This window comes from Neoarius graeffei, chromosome 5 (genome assembly GCF_027579695.1).
Source record: "Neoarius graeffei isolate fNeoGra1 chromosome 5, fNeoGra1.pri, whole genome shotgun sequence".
NCBI lineage: Eukaryota > Metazoa > Chordata > Actinopteri > Siluriformes > Ariidae > Neoarius > Neoarius graeffei.
The window spans coordinates 5,153,171-5,172,408 of record NC_083573.1 but is presented as its reverse complement, the minus strand read 5'-3'; the positions used below and the strand labels follow the sequence as shown (position 1 = coordinate 5,172,408).

The following is a 19,238-nucleotide window of genomic DNA, read 5'->3' as shown; positions in this document are numbered from 1 at the left end:
AGCTTAAACGCTCGGAGAGACGGCCATCTCAGATGGTCTAACAAGTCAACGGAGAATTGGCTGATAGCATATCAATTTTAGCCTGCTGCTCTCCACTGGTTATGAGCGATGACACGATGACAAGAGTGCAGATTTATAAAAACGTTTTATAGGTGTTTCGAACATGACTAGAAATCATACATATCCTGTTTATAACTTTTGATTGTATTTGCTTCTGGTAAATACAAGTTGTTGTTTGGTTTTTCTTAACATGAACTTGTTGCATCTCCTCATAAGTTCTCCCACATACTCACATCACACTCTTGGCTCCTTGGGAGCAATAAACAAATTAATGAAATCCTCGATCACAATGTTTTGGGAAAGATATTTTCTGGATATATAAAACACCAAACATTATCGCTGGACAATAATTCAGTAATACAAATGATTATACAGTCGTATTCATTTTCGTAAATTTTTTTTTGGGGGGGGGGGGGGGGGGATGACATACTCTAGATAACAACAAACACAGTGGTGTGATGAAGGAGAACTACTGTTACCGTGGTGAAGTTGATTATTTTCCAAAAACACCGTGTGTTTTTAAAAATTCCTTTTATCGCACAACAATTTACAGGTTTCCATTTTGTATTTATTACAGAACGACACTTTTTATCCATTTAGAGTTACATGTTGTAGAACATCCATGAAGCAGGCTTGTAGTACTCGAGTCCAGGACTCGTGACTTGACTTGGACTCGGACTCGTAAATTGGAGACGAGGGACTCGGATTTTTTCTTTATTTTTTGCAACATGCCATAATAATTTGGCATAAGATATTGAGATCTACGTTAATTTTTAGACTAATTTTGTGCAAGAGAATGCACATTCACCTGTTCATACGTCATGTTCAGGAACAAACTAACGTTAACGGCGTTAAAATGCCTGGAGAGACGCCACTAGGATCGTCCGCTTTGCTTCTACAGACTTCTCGTGCAGTGGGAAAAAATGCACTGCGATGTGTTCCATATGTAGAAGAACGATCGAGGAGACGACGAGGACGATCTCGAACTTCAGTCGCCATTTGGCAAGACTCCACCCAGAGAAGGAAGTGACACGCTATGTTCATTGCTCTGTTGAGAGTGGGTGGGGCTTGCTTGCTGAGCGATGAACTAGCTAGTGTTGACCGTCTCTCATGTTATTTGCCCTGTTGATAGTGGGCGGGGCTTGCTGAGCAATGAACAAGCTTTTTATCTGTAGCCTGTTCACTAAAACGGGGCAGTCGAGCAGTAATGTTAGTCCGACACAGTAGCAGAGACGCTTTCACATAAAGGCAGCAACAGCCACCGTCACATGATGCAGATGGAGTCTTGTTCTCGGACTCGACTCTGATCAATAGTGGACTTGAGACTGGACTCGGACTCGAGGTTTCGTGACTCGACTACAACACTGCCACAAAGCAAGTTTTTTGTTCTCGCTTTGCAAATATGAACACGCGTTCTCTCACAGCTTCTTTTTTTAAAATTGATCTTAAAATCAATCAAACAAACAAATAAGTAGTTAGACTTCCCTGTTCACGCGCACTCTCACGCTCGTCACTTTGCACGTAAATAATCACAATGCGTATCCGAAACACGTCCCTGATCAGAATGACCCGTTCGTTATTTTTGAGTTTTCACGCCTTCGCTTTCACTCGTGTGTGTTTCGTGTTCACTCATCGCCCGTGCTTTCCTTGTTTGTTTTTGAGGAACAATTCATCAAGGCGTGTCTTGAGCAGAAACTGTCATCAATCCTGTATCAGAATAAACGTGTTTCTGTTGTATGTCGATGCAGGATGAAAGTTCGGAGGTCATTTTGAAGAACAAGCAAGAAAAAGAGTGTGAAGACATTACTGTGGTATAAGTGCAATAAACGTATCACGACAACCGCCAAGGATATGGACTGCAAATATTAATTTCCAGAGGAAATCAAAAATAAATAAATAAATAAATAAATAAATAGAAGTGCGGTCGTTTAATTAATCAGGAAAGCTGCTTCCAAAGTAAAGTAAGTATGAACATACCTGTATGTATGTGTGTGTGTGTGTATATATATATATATATATATAAAAAATTTTTTTTTTGCGGTCTGGTTTCCATCAAATCATGCACTTGTGAGCGGTCCAGAATCCTACGATCCGGACCCCGGTTATGGACCTTTGGTGACTCGCTTGTTCAACAACAAACATTGCAGCAATTTTTTGTCAACATTTATTTTCACATTTCTCAGTATAATAGCATAAATATTACAGCATGGATAGCGATAACGGCGGCACGGTGGTGTAGTGGTTCGCACTGTCGCCTCACAGCAAGAAGGTCCGGGTTCAAGCCCCGTGGCCGGCGAGGGCCTTTCTGTGCGGAGTTTGCATGTTCTCCCCGTGTCCGCGTGGGTTTCCTCCGGGTGCTCCGGTTTCCCCCACAGTCCAAAGACATGCAGGTTAGGTTAACTGGTGACTCTAAATTGAGCGTAGGTGTGAATGTGAGTGTGAATGGTTGTCTGTGTCTATGTGTCAGCCCTGTGATGACCTGGCGACTTGTCCAGGGTGTACCCCGCCTTTCACCCGTAGTCAGCTGGGATAGGCTCCAGCTTGCCTGCGACCCTATAGAACAGGATAAGCAGCTACAGATAATGGATGGATGGATGGATAGAGATATAACAACAGTGTTGACAACGAAAGCGAGTTTGACTACCTTGATGATAAAATAAAAAAAAACATTTCAGGAGAAAGCCAAGTCGCAAGCAGATTTGTTTGAAAGATGTTTCCTTTTCGGGCGCTGTCATTTTCTGTTACAATTTGGTAAAGAAAAAATATAGATATTATTTACCAGCTGGGAGGTCCGTATCGTGAAATGCCATCACTGAGGTCTTGAAAATACTGACTGAGGCCTGAGGCGAGGTATTTCATGATACGGACCTCCCAGCTGGTAAATAATATATCCATCCATTATCTGTAGCCGCTTATCCTCTCCTACAGCGTCGCAGGCAAGCTGGAGCCTATCCCAGCTGACTATGGGTGAGAGGCGGGGCACACCCTGGACAAGTCGCCAGGTCATCACAGGGCTGACAGTAAATTAAAATATATATATATATATATATATATATATATATATATATATATATATATATATATATATATATACGGGGCGGCACGGTGGTGTAGTGGTTAGCACTGTCGCCTCACAGTTCTCCCCGTGTCCGCATGGGTTTCCTCTGGGTGCTCCGGTTTCCCCCACAGTCCAAAGACATGCAGGTTAGGTTAACTGGTGACTCTAAATTATTGACCGTAGGTGTGAATGTGAGTGTGAATGGTTGTCTGTGTCCATGTGTCGGCCCTGTGATGACCTGGCAACTTGTCCAGGGTGTACCCCGCCTTTCGCCCGTAGTCAGCTGGGATAGGCTCCAGCTTGTATGTCCATTCAGAAAGGATACGTTTCGCCCATTTTTTTCCCTTTTAGAACACCAACAACATGATATCCACCACCACCGCTTGAGAGTGACACTCACATAATATAAGCAAATAATCAGTAATAATAATAATAGGGGCAGCATGGTGGTGTAGTGCTTAGCACTGTCGCCTCACAGCAAGAAGGTCTTGGGTTCGAGGGCCTTTCTGCGTGGACTTTGCATGTTCTCCCCATGGGTTTCCTCCGGGTGCTCCGGTTTCCCCCACAGTCCAAAGACATGCAGGTCAGGCTAATTGGTGGGTCTCAATTGACCGTAGGTGTGAATGTGAGCGTGAATGGTTGTCTGTATCAGCCCTGCGATGACCTGATACATATATTTATATGTATATGTATATTTCGGATTATGTTTCTAAATACGGTGTGTGTTTGATGCTGAAGCAGGAGCAAAGTTTGAAGGACTTGAGGTAGGTATGTGGTTTTGAAGGACTAGCAAAGAAGATGAGGTGGTGGTGGTGGTTGTGGTGGTGGTGGGAGGGGGGGTATTTTGGCGATGGAGATTAAGGCAGGGGCTTTTTGTCATTTGTGCGAGACAAGCCATTCATCCATCCCGTTCTCAGCCAACAAAAAAAGGCTGCTCCCAGAAATTAGCAGTTTCAGCTCAGCAGCAAAGCCGTCGGGCTGTGAAGGCACAGAGAAATTGACTAATTAGCAATGCGCACTAAAACTTGACGGTTCTCTCCATAACGGCGAGGCGCAAAGAGGAAAAAAAAAGAAAGAAAGAGAAAGAAAGAAAGAGACTCAATTTTTTTGCTTTCTATCTCACTCTTTTTTCCTCCTCCTCTCTCTCTCTTTCTCCCTCTCTCTCCTCTCTCTCTATAGATGTTTGAAATCGCAGTCATTTACGCTCGACAGTTTTTACAATAGCCTTGAGCCATAATTTTGCCCGTCTCTCTAGCATCCATAGCCCTGCATGGTCTCTCTCCGCCGGCCATGCGCGACCGTTTCTCTCCCCAACCGTGGATTTCCTATTACTCTCGTTACGACTCACTGAGCCCCAGGCCCAAGGATAATGATGTGTTGTTTCTTGGTAGCATAATTTGTCACACGTATATTTCTTCTTCTTCCTTCCTTCCTTCCTTCCTTCTTCTTCTTCTTCTCTTGCAGAAAGCACGGCTCAGTCTCACTCTCACTCTCTCTCTCTCTCTCTCACTATCTATCTATCTATCTATCTATCTATCTCTATCTCTATCTCTTTCAGCACTCTTCTTAGTTGAGTTTAATTCCAGGCGTAATAAATAAAAAAGACAGACAGGGAAAGAAAAGAAATACGCGGCTTGCGCATCGACTCCCTAGCCAGACTTTACAGAAAAAAAGAAAGAAAGAAAGAAAAAAAAAACAAGGAAAGGACGAGAACAAAGACAGACAAAGTGCAGTGAGGATCCGCGCATCTTCAGGACTTTGTTTTCTCCGCGTAAACTCAAGGTAAGTTTGGCTCGGATCCTTGGATACGAAAAAAACAACAAGCCCTTTACGCACGGCACCGCGTTCAGGCTCAAGTTCACCACCAACACGCACAAGTCGGCTCGGGGAACAGGGGCAAGGCAAGGCGCAGCCGCGGATTTCTCATAGTCGCCTGCTGGAGACTAATTGCTTTTGTATCCAGGATTTCAGGATGCGCACATAGCTGGTGTAAATGTAAATGCCTGTGTAGGCTGCGTGTGTGTGTGTGTGTGTGCGCGCACGTGTGTGTGTGTGTGTGAGTGAGGGAGAGAGAGAGAAAGAAAGTGTGTGAGGCAACGTGATCGGATAGCAAACCCTGAGTCTATAGAGTTGCCTCATGGTGCGTTTTTGGGTTTGTGCGCCTTTTTAATCTCGTTCGCGCAAAATACAGACGGGTGGGGAGAAATAAATAATCATTATAATAATTTGAAAGAAAGAAAGAAAGCACTAGCTGTTATACATGGCTCCGACATTGTTTGCTTGTAGGAGGTCCGAGCGGCTCCAAAGTCATGTCCAGATCGGGCGACCGGACGTCTACGTTTGACCCGACGCACAGCGACACGCTGCTGCACGGGCTCAACCTGCTCTGGAGGAAGCAGCTGTTCTGCGACGTGACCCTCACAGCTCAGGGACAGCAGTTCCACTGCCACAAAGCCGTGCTCGCGTCCTGCTCGCAGTACTTCAGGTCCCTGTTCTCTGCGTCACACGCGCTCAGCAATGACCAAGGCAAGGATCAAAGCAGCGGTGGAACCCCGTCGTCGTCCCCGGATGAGAAGCTCCTCGCCAGCCCGCGTTCCATCAGCAACCTGGTGCTGCAGGGCTGCTCGTCCATCGGGCTGCGCCTGGTCCTCGAGTACCTCTACACGGCCAACGTGACGCTCTCGCTGGACACGGTGGAGGAGGTGCTGTCGGTCAGCAAGATCCTCAACATCCCACAGGTCACCAAGCTGAGCGTGCAGTTCCTCAACGACCAGATCTCCGTCCAGAACTACAAGCAGATCTGCAAGATCGCCGCGCTGCACGGCCTGGACGAGACCAAGAAGCTGGCCAACAAGTACCTCGTCGAGGACGTGCTGCTCCTCAACTTCGAGGAGATGTGTGCCATGCTGGACGCGCTGCCACCGCCGGTCGAGTCCGAGCTAGCTCTCTTCCAGATGTCCGTCCTCTGGCTGGAGCACGACCGGGAGACAAGGATGCACTACGCGCCAGACCTGATGAAGCGCCTCCGCTTCGCCCTCATCCCAGCCCCAGAGCTCGTCGAAAGGGTGCAGTCCGTAGATTTCATGAGGAGTGACCCTGTGTGCCAGAAGCTCCTGCTCGATGCCATGAACTACCACCTGATGCCCTTCAGACAGCACTGCAGACAGACCACAGCCAGCAGGTACCCGCACATGTCAATCATATCAGAAATAATGTGTTAGCATACCGTCTTTAATATCCTGCTCATAACATCCTGCTTATGACATGCTGCCATTAATATCCTGCTCATAACATCCTGCTTATAATATACTGTCTTTGACATACTGCTCACAACATACTGCCTCAAATACACTGACTTTAATATCCTGCTCAGAACATACTGCCTTTAATATAATGTCTAACATGCTACTCATAACATACTGCACATAACATACTGCCTTTAATATACTGCTCAGAACAGACTGCCTTTAGTATACTGCTCATAACATACTGCGTTAGACATACTGCGTTAGACATACTGCTTTTAATATACTGCCTTTAACATACAGCGTTTAATATCATGTCTTTAAAATGCTACTCATAATATACTGGCTTTAATATACTGCTCATAACATACTGCTCATAACATACTGCTCATAACATACTGCCTTTAATATACTGTTCATAACATAAGGCCTTTAATATGCTGCTCGTAACATACTGCCTTTAATATACTGCTCATAACATACTGCCTTTAATATACTGCTCATAATATACTGCCTTTAATATACTGCTCATAACATACTGCCTTTAATATACTGCTCATAATATACTGCCTTTAATATACTGCTCATAACATACTGGCTTTAATATACTGCTCATAACATACTATCTTTGATATACTGCTCATAACATGCTGCCTTTAATATCCTGCTCATAACATACTGCTTTTAATATACTGCTCATAACGTACTGCCTTTAATATACTATTCATAACATACTACTCATAACATACTGCCTTTAATATCCTGCTCATAAAATACTACTCATAACATATTGCCTTTAATATACTGCTCATAACATAAGGCGTTTAATATACTGCTCATAACATACTGCCTTTAATATACTGCCTTTAATATACTGCTCATAACATACTGCCTTTAATATACTGCTCATAACATACTGCCTTTAATATACTGCTCATAACATACTGCCTTTAATATCCTGCTCATAACATACTGCTCATAACATACTGCCTTTAATATACTGCCTTTAATATACTGCTCATAACATACTGCTCATAACATACTGCCTTTAATATACTGCTCATAACATACTGCCTTTAATATACTGCTCATAACATACTGCCTTTAATATCCTGCTCATAACATACTACTCATAACATACTGCCTTTAATATCCTGCTCATAACATACAGCTCATAACATACTGCCTTTAATATACTGCTCATAACATAAGGCGTTTAATATACTGCTCATAACATACTGCCTTTAATATACTGCCTTTAATATACTGCTCATAACATACTGCTCATAACATACTGCCTTTAATATACTGCTCATAACATACTGCCTTTAATATACTGCTCATAACATACTGTCTTTAATATACTGCTCATAACATACTGCCTTTAATATCCTGCTCATAACATACTGCTCATAACATACTGCCTTTAATATACTGCTCATAACATAAGGCGTTTAATATACTGCTCATAACATACTGCCTTTAGTATACTGTTCATAAGATACTGCCTTTAATATACTGTTCATAACATAAGGCCTTTAATATACTGCTCATAACATAAGGCCTTTAATATACTGCTCATAACATACTGCCTTTAATATACTGCTCATAACATACTGCCTTTAATATCCTGCTCATAAAATACTGCTCATAACATACTGCTCATAACATACTGCCTTTAATATACTGCTCATAACATACTGCCTTTAATATCCTGCTCATAAAATACTGCTCATAACATACTGCCTTTAATATACTGCTCATAACATACTGCTCATAACATACTGTCTTTAATATACTGGTCATAACATACTGCCTTTAATATACTGCTTGTAACATACTGCCTTTAATATACTGTTCATAACATAAGGCCTTTAACATACTGCTCATAACATACTGCCTTTAATATACTGCTCATAACATACTGCTCATAACATACTGCCTTTAATATACTGTTCATAACATACTGCCTTTAATATACTGCTCATAACGTACTGCCTTTAATATACTGCTCGTAACATACTGCCTTTAATATACTGTTCATAACATAAGGCCTTTAACATACTGCTCATAACATACTGCCTTTAATATACTGTTCATAACATAAGGCCTTTAACATACCGCTCATAACATACTGCCTTTAATACACTGCTCATAACACACTGCCTTTAACATACTGCTCATAACATACTACCTTTAATATACTGTTCATAACATATTGCCTTTAATATACTGCTCATAACATAAGGCGTTTAATATACTGCTCATAACATACTGCCTTTAGTATACTGTTCATCAGATACTGCCTTTAATATACTGTTCATAACATAAGGCCTTTAATATACTGCTCATAACATATGGCCTTTAATATACTGCTCATAACATACTGCCTTTAATATACTGCTCATAACATACTGCCTTTAATATCCTGCTCATAAAATACTGCTCATAAAATACTGCTCATAACATACTGCCTTTAATATACTGCTCATAACATACTGCTCATAACATACTGCCTTTAATATCCTGCTCATAACATACTGCTCATAATATACTGCTCATAACATACTGCTCATAACATACTGCCTTTAATATACTGCTCATAACATAAGGCGTTTAATATACTGCTCATAACATACTGCCTTTAGTATACTGTTCATAACATAAGGCCTTTAATATACTGCTCATAACATAAGGCCTTTAATATAATGCTCATAACATACTGCCTTGAATATACTGCTCATAACATACTGCCTTTAATATCCTGCTCATAAAATACTGCTCATAACATACTGCCTTTAATATACTGCTCATAACCTAGTGCTCATAACATACTGCCGTTAATATCCTGCTCAGGATAGGCTCCAGCTTGCCTGCGACCCTGTAGAACAGGATAAAGCGGCTAGAGATAATGAGATGAGAGATGAGATAACATACTGCTCATAACATACTGCTCATAACATACTGCCTTTAATATACTGCTCATAACATACTGCCTTTAATATACTGCTCATAACATAAGGCCTTTAATATACTGCTCATAACATACTGCCTTTAGTATACTGTTCATAACATAAGGCCTTTAATATACTGCTCATAACATAAGGCCTTTAATATACTGCTCATAACATAGTGCCTTTAATATACTGCTCATAACATACTGCCTTTAATACACTGTTCATAACATAAGGCCTTTAATATACTGCTCATAACATACTGCCTTTAATATACTGTTCATAACATAAGGCCTTTAATATACTGCTCATAACATACTGCCTTTAATATACTGCTCATAACATACTGCCTTTAATATACTGCTCATAACATACTGCCTTTAATATACTGTTCATAACATAAGGCCTTTAATATACTGCTCATAACATACTGCCTTTAATATACTGCTCATAACACACTGCCTTTAATATACTGCTCATAACATACTGCCTTTAATATACTGCTCATAACATACTATCTTTGATATACTGCTCATAACATGCTGCCTTTAATATCCTGCTCATAACGTACTGCCTTTAATATACTGCTCATAACATACTGCCTTTAATACACTGTTCATAACATAAGGCCTTTAATATACTGCTCATAACATACTGCCTTTAATATACTGTTCATAACATAAGGCCTTTAATATACTGCTCATAACATACTGCCTTTAATATACTGCTCATAACATACTGCCTTTAATATACTGCTCATAACATACTGCCTTTAATATACTGTTCATAACATAAGGCCTTTAATATACTGCTCATAACATAAGGCCTTTAATATACTGCTCATAACATACTGCCTTTAACATACTGCTCATAACATACTGCCTTTAATATACTGCTCATAACATACTGCTAATAACATACTACCTTTAATATACTGCTCATAACGTACTGCCTTTAACATACCTGCTCATAACATACTGCCTTTAATATACTGCTCATAACATACTGCCTTTAATATCCTGCTCATAACATACTGCTCATAACATACTGCTCATAACATACTGCCTTTAATATACTGCTCATAACATACTGCCTTTAATATACTGCTCATAACATAAGGCGTTTAATATACTGGTCATAACATACTGTCTTTAGTATACTGTTCATAACATACTGCCTTTAATATACTGTTCATAACATAAGGCCTTTAATATACTGCTCATAACATACTGCCTTTAATATCCTGCTCATAAAATACTGCTTATAACATACTGCCTTTAATATACTGCTCATAACCTACTGCTCATAACATACTGTCTTTAATATACTGCTCATAACATACTGCCGTTAATATCCTGCTCAGGATAGGCTCCAGCTTGCCTGCGACCCTGTAGAACAGGATAAAGCGGCTAGAGATAATGAGATGAGAGATGAGATAACATACTGCTCATAACATACTGCTCATAACATACTGCCTTTAATATACTGCTCATAACATAAGGCCTTTAATATACTGCTCATAACATACTGCCTTTAATATACTGTTCATAACATAAGGCCTTTAATATACTGCTCATAACATACTGCCTTTAACATACTGCTCATAACATACTGCCTTTAACATACTGCTCATAACATACTGCCTTTAATATACTGCTCATAACATACTATCTTTGATATACTGCTCATAACATGCTGCCTTTAATATCCTGCTCATAACATGCTGCCTTTAATATCCTGCTCATAACATACTGCCTTTAATACACTGTTCATAACATAAGGCCTTTAATATACTGCTCATAACATACTGCCTTTAATATACTGTTCATAACATAAGGCCTTTAATATACTGCTCATAACATACTGCCTTTAATATACTGCTCATAACATACTGCCTTTAATATACTGCTCATAACATACTGCCTTTAACATACTGCTCATAACATAAGGCCTTTAATATACTGCTCATAACATACTGCCTTTAACATACTGCTCATAACATACTGCCTTTAACATACTGCTCATAACATACTGCCTTTAATATACTGCTCATAACATACTGCTAATAACATACTACCTTTAATATACTGCTCATAATGTACTGCCTTTAACATACCTGCTCATAACATACTGCCTTTAATATACTGCTCATAACATACTGCCTTTAATATCCTGCTCATAACATACTGCTCATAACATACTGCCTTTAATATACTGCTCATAACATAAGGTGTTTAATATACTGCTCATAACATACTGTCTTTAGTATACTGTTCATAACATACTGCCTTTAATATACTGCTCATAACATAAGGCCTTTAATACACTGCGCATAACATACTGCCTTTAATATACTGCTCATAACATGCTGCCTTTAATACACTGTTCATAACATACTGCCTTTAATATACTGCTCATAACATGCTGCCTTTAATACACTGTTCATAACATACTGCCTTTAATATACAGCTCTTAACATAAGGCCTTTAATATCCTGCTCATAACATACTGCCTTTAATATACTGCTCAGAACATACTGCCTTTAATATACTGTTCATAACATACTGCCTTTAATATACTGTTAATAACATAAGGCCTTTAATATACTGCTCATAACGTACTGCCTTTAATATACTGCTCATAACATACTGCCTTTAATATACTGTTCATAACATAAGGCCTTTAACATACTGCTCATAACATACTGCCTTTAATATACTGTTCATAACATAAGGCCTTTAACATACCGCTCATAACATACTGCCTTTAATATACTGCTCATAACATACTGCCTTTAATATACTGCTCATAACGTACTGCCTTTAATATACTGCTCATAACATACTGCCTTTAATACACTGCTCATAACACACTGCCTTTAACATACTGCTCATAACATACTACCTTTAATATACTGTTCATAACATATTGCCTTTAATATACTGCTAATAACATACTACCTTTAATATACTGTTCATAACATACTGCCTTTAACATACTGCTGATAACACACTGCCTTTAATATACTGCTCATAACATACTGCCTTTAATATACTGCTCATAACATACTGCCTTTAACATACTGCTCATAACATACTGCCTTTAATATACTGCTCATAACATACTGCTCATAACATATTGTCTTTAATATACTGCTCATAACATACTGCCTTTAATATACTGCTCATAACATACTGCCTTTAATATACTGTTCATAACATACTGTCTTTAATATACTGCTCATAACATACTGCCTTTAATATACTGCTCATAACATACTGCCTTTAATATACTGCTCATAACGTACTGCTCATAACATATTGTCTTTAATATACCGCTCATAACATACTGCCTTTAATATACTGCTCATAACATACTGCCTTTAATATACTGCTCATAACATGCTGCCTTTAACATACTGCTCATAACATGCTGCCTTTAACATACTGCTCATAACATACTGCCTTTAATATACTGCTCATAACATACTGCCTTTAATATACTGCTCATAACATACTGCTCATAACATACTGCCTTTAACATACTGCTCATAACATGCTGCCTTTAACATACTGCTCATAACATACTGCTCATAACATACTGCTCATAACATGCTGCTCATAACATGCTGCCTTTAACATACTGCTCATAACATACTGCCTTTAATATACTGCTCATAACATACTGCCTTTAATATACTGCTCATAACATACTGCTCATAACATAGTGCCTTTAATATACTGCTCATAACATACTGCTCATAACATACTGCCTTTAATATACTGCTCATAACATACTGCGTTTAATATACTGCTCATAACATACTGCTCATAACATAGTGCCTTTAATATACTGCTCATAACATACTGCTCATAACATACTGCCTTTAATATACTGCTCATAACATACTGCCTTTAATATACTGCTCATAACATACTGCCTTTAATATACTGCTCATAACATAATGCTCATAACATAGTGCCTTTAATATACTGCTCATAACATACTGCTCATAACATACTGCCTTTAATATACTGCTCATAACATACTGCCTTTAATATACTGCTCATAACATACTGCCTTTAATATACTGCTCATAACATAATGCTCATAACATAGTGCCTTTAATATACTGCTCATAACATACTGCTCATAACATACTACCTTTAATATACTGCTCATAACATACTGCTCATAACATACTGCCTTTAATATACTGCTCATAACATACTGCCTTTAATATCCTGCTCATAACATACTGCCTTTAATATCCTGCTCATAACATGCTGCTCATAACTTAATTTAATATTTAACATAATTTAATATACTGCTCATAACATACTGCCTTTCATATATTGCTCATAAAATACTGCCTTTACTATACTGCTCATAACATACTGCCTTTAATATCCTGCTCATAACATACTGCCTTTAATATACTGCTCTTAACATAAGGCGTTTAATATACTGCTCATAACATACTGCCTTTAATATACTGCTCATAACATACTGCCTTTAATGTTGCTCATAACATCCTGTTCAAAACATAATGCTCACAACATACTGTTCATAACATGCTATTCATAACAATATTCATTGCATACTGCCCAGAACACACTGTTCATGACATACTGATCACAACATGCTCCTCATCACACACTGTTCATAGTATGCTGTTCATAACATTCTGTTCATCATATGCTCCTCATGACATACTGTTCATAAGATAATATTCATTACATACTGCCCATAAAACACTGTTCATAATATATTGCTCATAACATACTGTTCATAACACACTGCCTATCTCATCTCATCTCATTATCTGTAGCCGCTTTATCCTGTTCTACAGGGTCGCAGGCGAGCTGGAGCCTATCCCAGCTGACTACGGGCGAAAGGCGGGGTACACCCTGGACAAGTCGCCAGGTCATCACAGGGCACACACTGCCTATATTTATCATAATCCAGCCATACTCATCATGTAATTTTGGCCTCATGTACAATATTAAGGCAGTTTATCATCGAACATTTGCTCGTGGAGGTTTTTGTGATGTCATTACCAAGACCAAGGAATAAATTCAGGAAGTCATCAGGAAATTCATTTGGCAGAAATGCATTTAATCTCAGTGATGTGATGTGCACTGAGAGTAAACATGGCTTTCTTCTCCTGGCTGAGATGATCAGTTGTTTGGACGTCCATAAACAATTTAACGAGTAATTTGCATTAAAGAAGAGCAGGAGCATTCACTCATCGCCACATACTGCATGATAAAGTAAACATACATATAATCCAGTAAAAACGAAACTGTTTTTTTTTTGTCAGTCATCCCTTATAGAGAAATTTCAAAGTCTTCCATGGGATAGATTTGTTTTCCGGATTTAAATTAGGCTCATTATGCTGCAGAGTAATATTTTGTCTGTTTATTCAAGCCAGAGAGCTTTTCATTCCTGGCATTTCCACTGACAGAACATATTCGGGTCTTAGCTAACTTCAGGCTGGCTTGTTTGTTTGTGAGATCTTGAGGTTTGGATTAAACCTGGACAATTCAAAATCGGCTAATAAGACACGTAAGAGTTCAAGCATAACTGTAATAAGGTTAATCATCACTTCCAGCACTGTACAGAATACAGGAATGTATGAAAAAATAAAACACAGTGCCCCTGGCTATACTTCATGGACACCGTGGGTTCACCATATGTTTAATTTCCAATAAAAAGAAAGATTATTCGCTTATTCCCAGGATTCGGTAGGACAGATTTGCTCAACATGACAGAAATGCCATCGTTCTTCCCTCCATCCTCGCATTCATCACTCTGGAGCTCTGTTTTGGATTTGGACTTCGAGCTCAGGCCTCCAGTAACTGGATGGCCACATGATAGGAAGCACTCAGAGCTCAGTGGGCCTCTCTCAATCTTCATCTTTACCATCATCGAATCCAAATTGAACCGAGGACACAGTATAGCTCTCGCTGACGTGAAATGATGTTTGAAAGGAAGTTTAACACTTGCATAAGATGAGTATGTTCTTGGCGTTGTACTTTTCTAACATCCAAGCTCACTTTCAATGAAAATAATAACCACCGCCCAAAAAAGAAAAAAAGAAAGGGAAAAAACAGTTTTAGTTTTGCAATCTTTTATGTTTTACCAGCATATTCAAAATGAGCTAATGATCATATTAGTAGCTAGTTATATAAACATTTCAGGTTTTTCTACAAGAAGTGCAGTCATGGTGAGATTTTTATTGTGAATATATTTCTACATACTGTACATTGAGTTTATGACATAAGTACTCGATATTACACAGATGGAATTTGAATTTCCAGCAGGGTTACATTCTCCGAAAGGATACCACGTGACACACCACTGTACAAGGTTGTTTTTTTTTTGAGAACTCTCGGTGTACGAAAGTAATTTTTGTTCATATTGTGTTCAAACCATGCTGGGGTGTTGGAAATATTATTAGGATACATGAAAGTCTCAGCTTTTCTAGTTTTTTCCCCGTTGACTTTTTGATAAAGTTTATACAGCTGTTTAAAATATCTCATGAAGGTCCCTTGAGAGGAATACGTTTCTGATGATACTGAAGGAGGAAAAAAAGTCAATTTTAAGTCATACCGTACGTGAGGTGACAAGTTTCCTATCCAGCAACTCAAACATGATTTGTTTTTCTGTCTCCGTGTACTTCTACCTTCTGATATGCCAGAATCCGTTCCAACAAAAGGATGCTCCTGCTGGTTGGAGGTCTGCCTCCAGGACCTGACCGCCTCCCCAGTAATCTCGTGCAGTACTACGACGATGAAAAGAAGACATGGAAGATCCTTACAAGTGAGTGCCCTAATCTCCGTCCTGGAAATGTTTCTTTTTCTTTCCAGAACGATCGTGACATCTCACCACCAGACTCGTCCCGCGGTAAAATAGAAAGTTCGAACTCCTTAGACGCTTGAGGTAATGATGTATCACTATCGCTTTTAATGTAACTTATTAATCAGAGCGTGACTCGTCTTCACACCATTGTGGAGCTCTGGCGTCCCTTCTTTTTGCGTTTTCTTCTCCTTTTTTTCTTTTGCAACAGTCTGTTAGCAAGATGAATTTTAATTTGAAGATTTAGTGAGGATTTATCAGCAGATGATCTCGCACACACACACATGCACGCACACAAGGATTTCGTTTAGGTGAAGAGATGACAATGAAACAATTTATCACAGATTAAAATGTGTGCTGTATTTGTGGATTGGATGGTGAATATAACATGACCCTGTGGTATAATACTTCATGTTCGTCTCCATGTCACCGAACAAGAGGAACAGAAAACGGATAAGCAAGTGTGACCTGATGATCACCAATCACAGCACATCCTGAGGTGGTTTATTCCTCTTACACCACAGCAATTTACCAACAACAACACATTTTTATGAATTCAGGGAAGACATCATTAAACGTTTTCAGTTTAGTTACAGTTAATATTGCGGAATGTTCGCTAAACAGCAGCTATATTAACAATAAACGTAAAACAACATACACTCAGCGGCCACTTTATTAGGAGCACCCCTATATCTGCCTGGTGTTTGATGCAGTTCTCTAATCAGCCGATCCCTCGATAGGAGCACGATGCGTCAAATCATGCAGATACAAATCAAGAGCTTCAGTTAATGTTCACACATCAGAATGGGAAAAATGGTGATCTCAAAACATGACTTTCTTTCACTGTGGCATGAGTGGAGGTTTGAGTCAGTCGGGTTCAATGCCCAAACTGATAATCGCATCATCAGTTTTTCTTTGGCTAATCAGACACAAGGTACGCCACCACTCTTGTCGGAGCAGTTGGGGGTGAGGCGCTTTGTTCAAAGGCACTTAAGCCAGTCCTGCTGGTCTAGGGAATCAAACCAGCAACCTTTTGGTCCCAAAGCTGTTTCTCTAACCATTAGGCCATGACTCCCCCCCAAGGTTTGAGCCAGGTGAGTATTTTTAGTTTGAGTATTTCAGAAACTGCTGATCTCCTGGGGCAGTGGTTCTCAACCGGGGGGGCGCGCCCCCCTGGTGGGGCGCGGAGGTACTCCAGGGGGGTCGCGAGTAGGCTTCATGTACGGAGGGAAAAAAAAAATCTGGGGCTAACAGGCTATAGTAGCTAAGCAGATACAACACATTTACCCATGTCAAAATGCAGGACATTGGACTATTACATACAAATCAATACTATTATAAAATCTATCATAAAATCTTGTGTGTGTGGCCGCATCAGTCGGGGGAACTGTGATATGTTCCCAAGCCTTGCAGACTTTATCAGTAATGCAGGCACTTCCCACGATTTCTCATCTGTCTTTCAAGCAGCGTCAGAGCACCTGTCGGTAATGAGAAAACAGTTTGCGGCATACTTCACAGAGGATTATCGCTCTTTTGCGTGGGTTCGAGATCCATTTGTGTGTACTGCTGACGAACTTCCAGTTGACATGCAGGAACAGCTTATTGAGCTGAAGAGTGACAGTAGACTTAAGGCAGTCTTCACCTCATGCCCTCTTTCGACATTCTGGGCAGCATTGATGCAGGAGTACCCGCAACTGTGTGACGTAGCCTTGAAACTGCTCATCCCATTCGCATCGACCTACTTGTGTGAGGCAGGATTTTCAAAAATGACTGCGCTCAAAACGAAATATCGCAATCGTGCGCAAATTGAGGATGACTTGAGACTGTGCTTGTCAAACATTTCGCCAAGAATCGAGGATCTTTGTAAGGCAAAGCAGGCTCAGGTCTCGCATTAACGCAAATGCAGATCACAAAGGCACAGTAAAAAGTAAAACCTAAATTCACGCCTGGTCCCAATTCCCAATGATATCAATAGCCAGCTAATGATAAGCCTAATAAAATACCTAATAAAAACACTAATAATAATAATAATAATAATAATAATAATAATAATAATAATAATGATGCCTATTATTAATAATAGCATAATAATAATAATAATAATAATAATAATAATAATATCAACAACCAACAACAGCAATAATAATAATAATAATAGGCCTAATAATAATAATAATGCCTGAAAGAACATAAGTCTTGTACTACTGCCAACAGCTTAGTAATGATAATAGGCCATAATAATAATAATAATTATAATAATGCCCGAAAGCAGATTAGAAATGTGGTGCTACTGCCAATTATAACAATAGCCTAATAATGATAATAGGCCTATGTATTTCTATGGAATGGATAATGCTACTACTGCTGCTACTACTACTACTACTACTACTACTACTAATAATAATAATCTAGCCCAGGGCTAGCTAGCTATCTATCTATCTATCTATCTATCTATCTATCTATCTATCTATCTATCTATCTATCTATCTATCTATCTATCTATCTATCTATCGGTCGATGTAAGGTGCTGTAGGTCGGGTGGCGTCACTGCGGGTGAGTGTGTTTGGGGGGGGGATGGGGGCGGGGCGAGAAGAGGGGCCCCCAACTGCAATGAACCAGCTTTGGTGGGGCCCAGGTTGCAAAAGGTTGAGAACCCCTGTCCTGGGGTTTTCACACACAACAGTCACAGAATGGTGCGAAAAACAAAAAAACATCGAGCGAGTGAGTGAGCGACAGTTCTGTGGGTAGAAACAAACAGCTTGTTGATAAGAGAGGTCAGAGCCAAATGACCAGATTGGTTCAAGGTTTTTGGTTTTGTTTTTTTAACCAGGAAGGATATAGTCACTCAAAAATCACTCTTTACAACCGTAGTGAAGAGAAAAGCATCTCAGCATGCAACAGCAGAAGAACACATTGGGTTCCACTCCTGCGAAGAACAAGAATATTAGAATCAAGAACGGGTTCCTATTAAAGTGGCCGATGAGTATACATAGTCAATATATCAACAGTAATGCACTTTTATTTTTTTTAGTCGCTTCGATAGTAACAACTCATTCACAG

At 39.4% G+C, this 19,238-nt stretch overlaps 1 protein-coding gene across 1 annotated transcript in view; it reads left to right on the top strand.

Annotated features, from left to right (window-relative positions):
* The first annotated feature begins 4,819 nt into the window (after nt 1-4,819).
* Nucleotides 4,820-19,238, top strand: part of klhl14 (kelch-like family member 14) — a 33,206-nt gene continuing 18,787 nt past the window's right edge. The window contains exons 1-3 of the mRNA XM_060920368.1: nt 4,820-4,900; nt 5,405-6,299; nt 16,021-16,142. Coding sequence (XP_060776351.1) covers nt 5,428-6,299; nt 16,021-16,142 — 994 coding nt within the window. The 5' untranslated portion in view covers nt 4,820-4,900; nt 5,405-5,427. The remainder of the gene's footprint in view (nt 4,901-5,404; nt 6,300-16,020; nt 16,143-19,238) is intronic.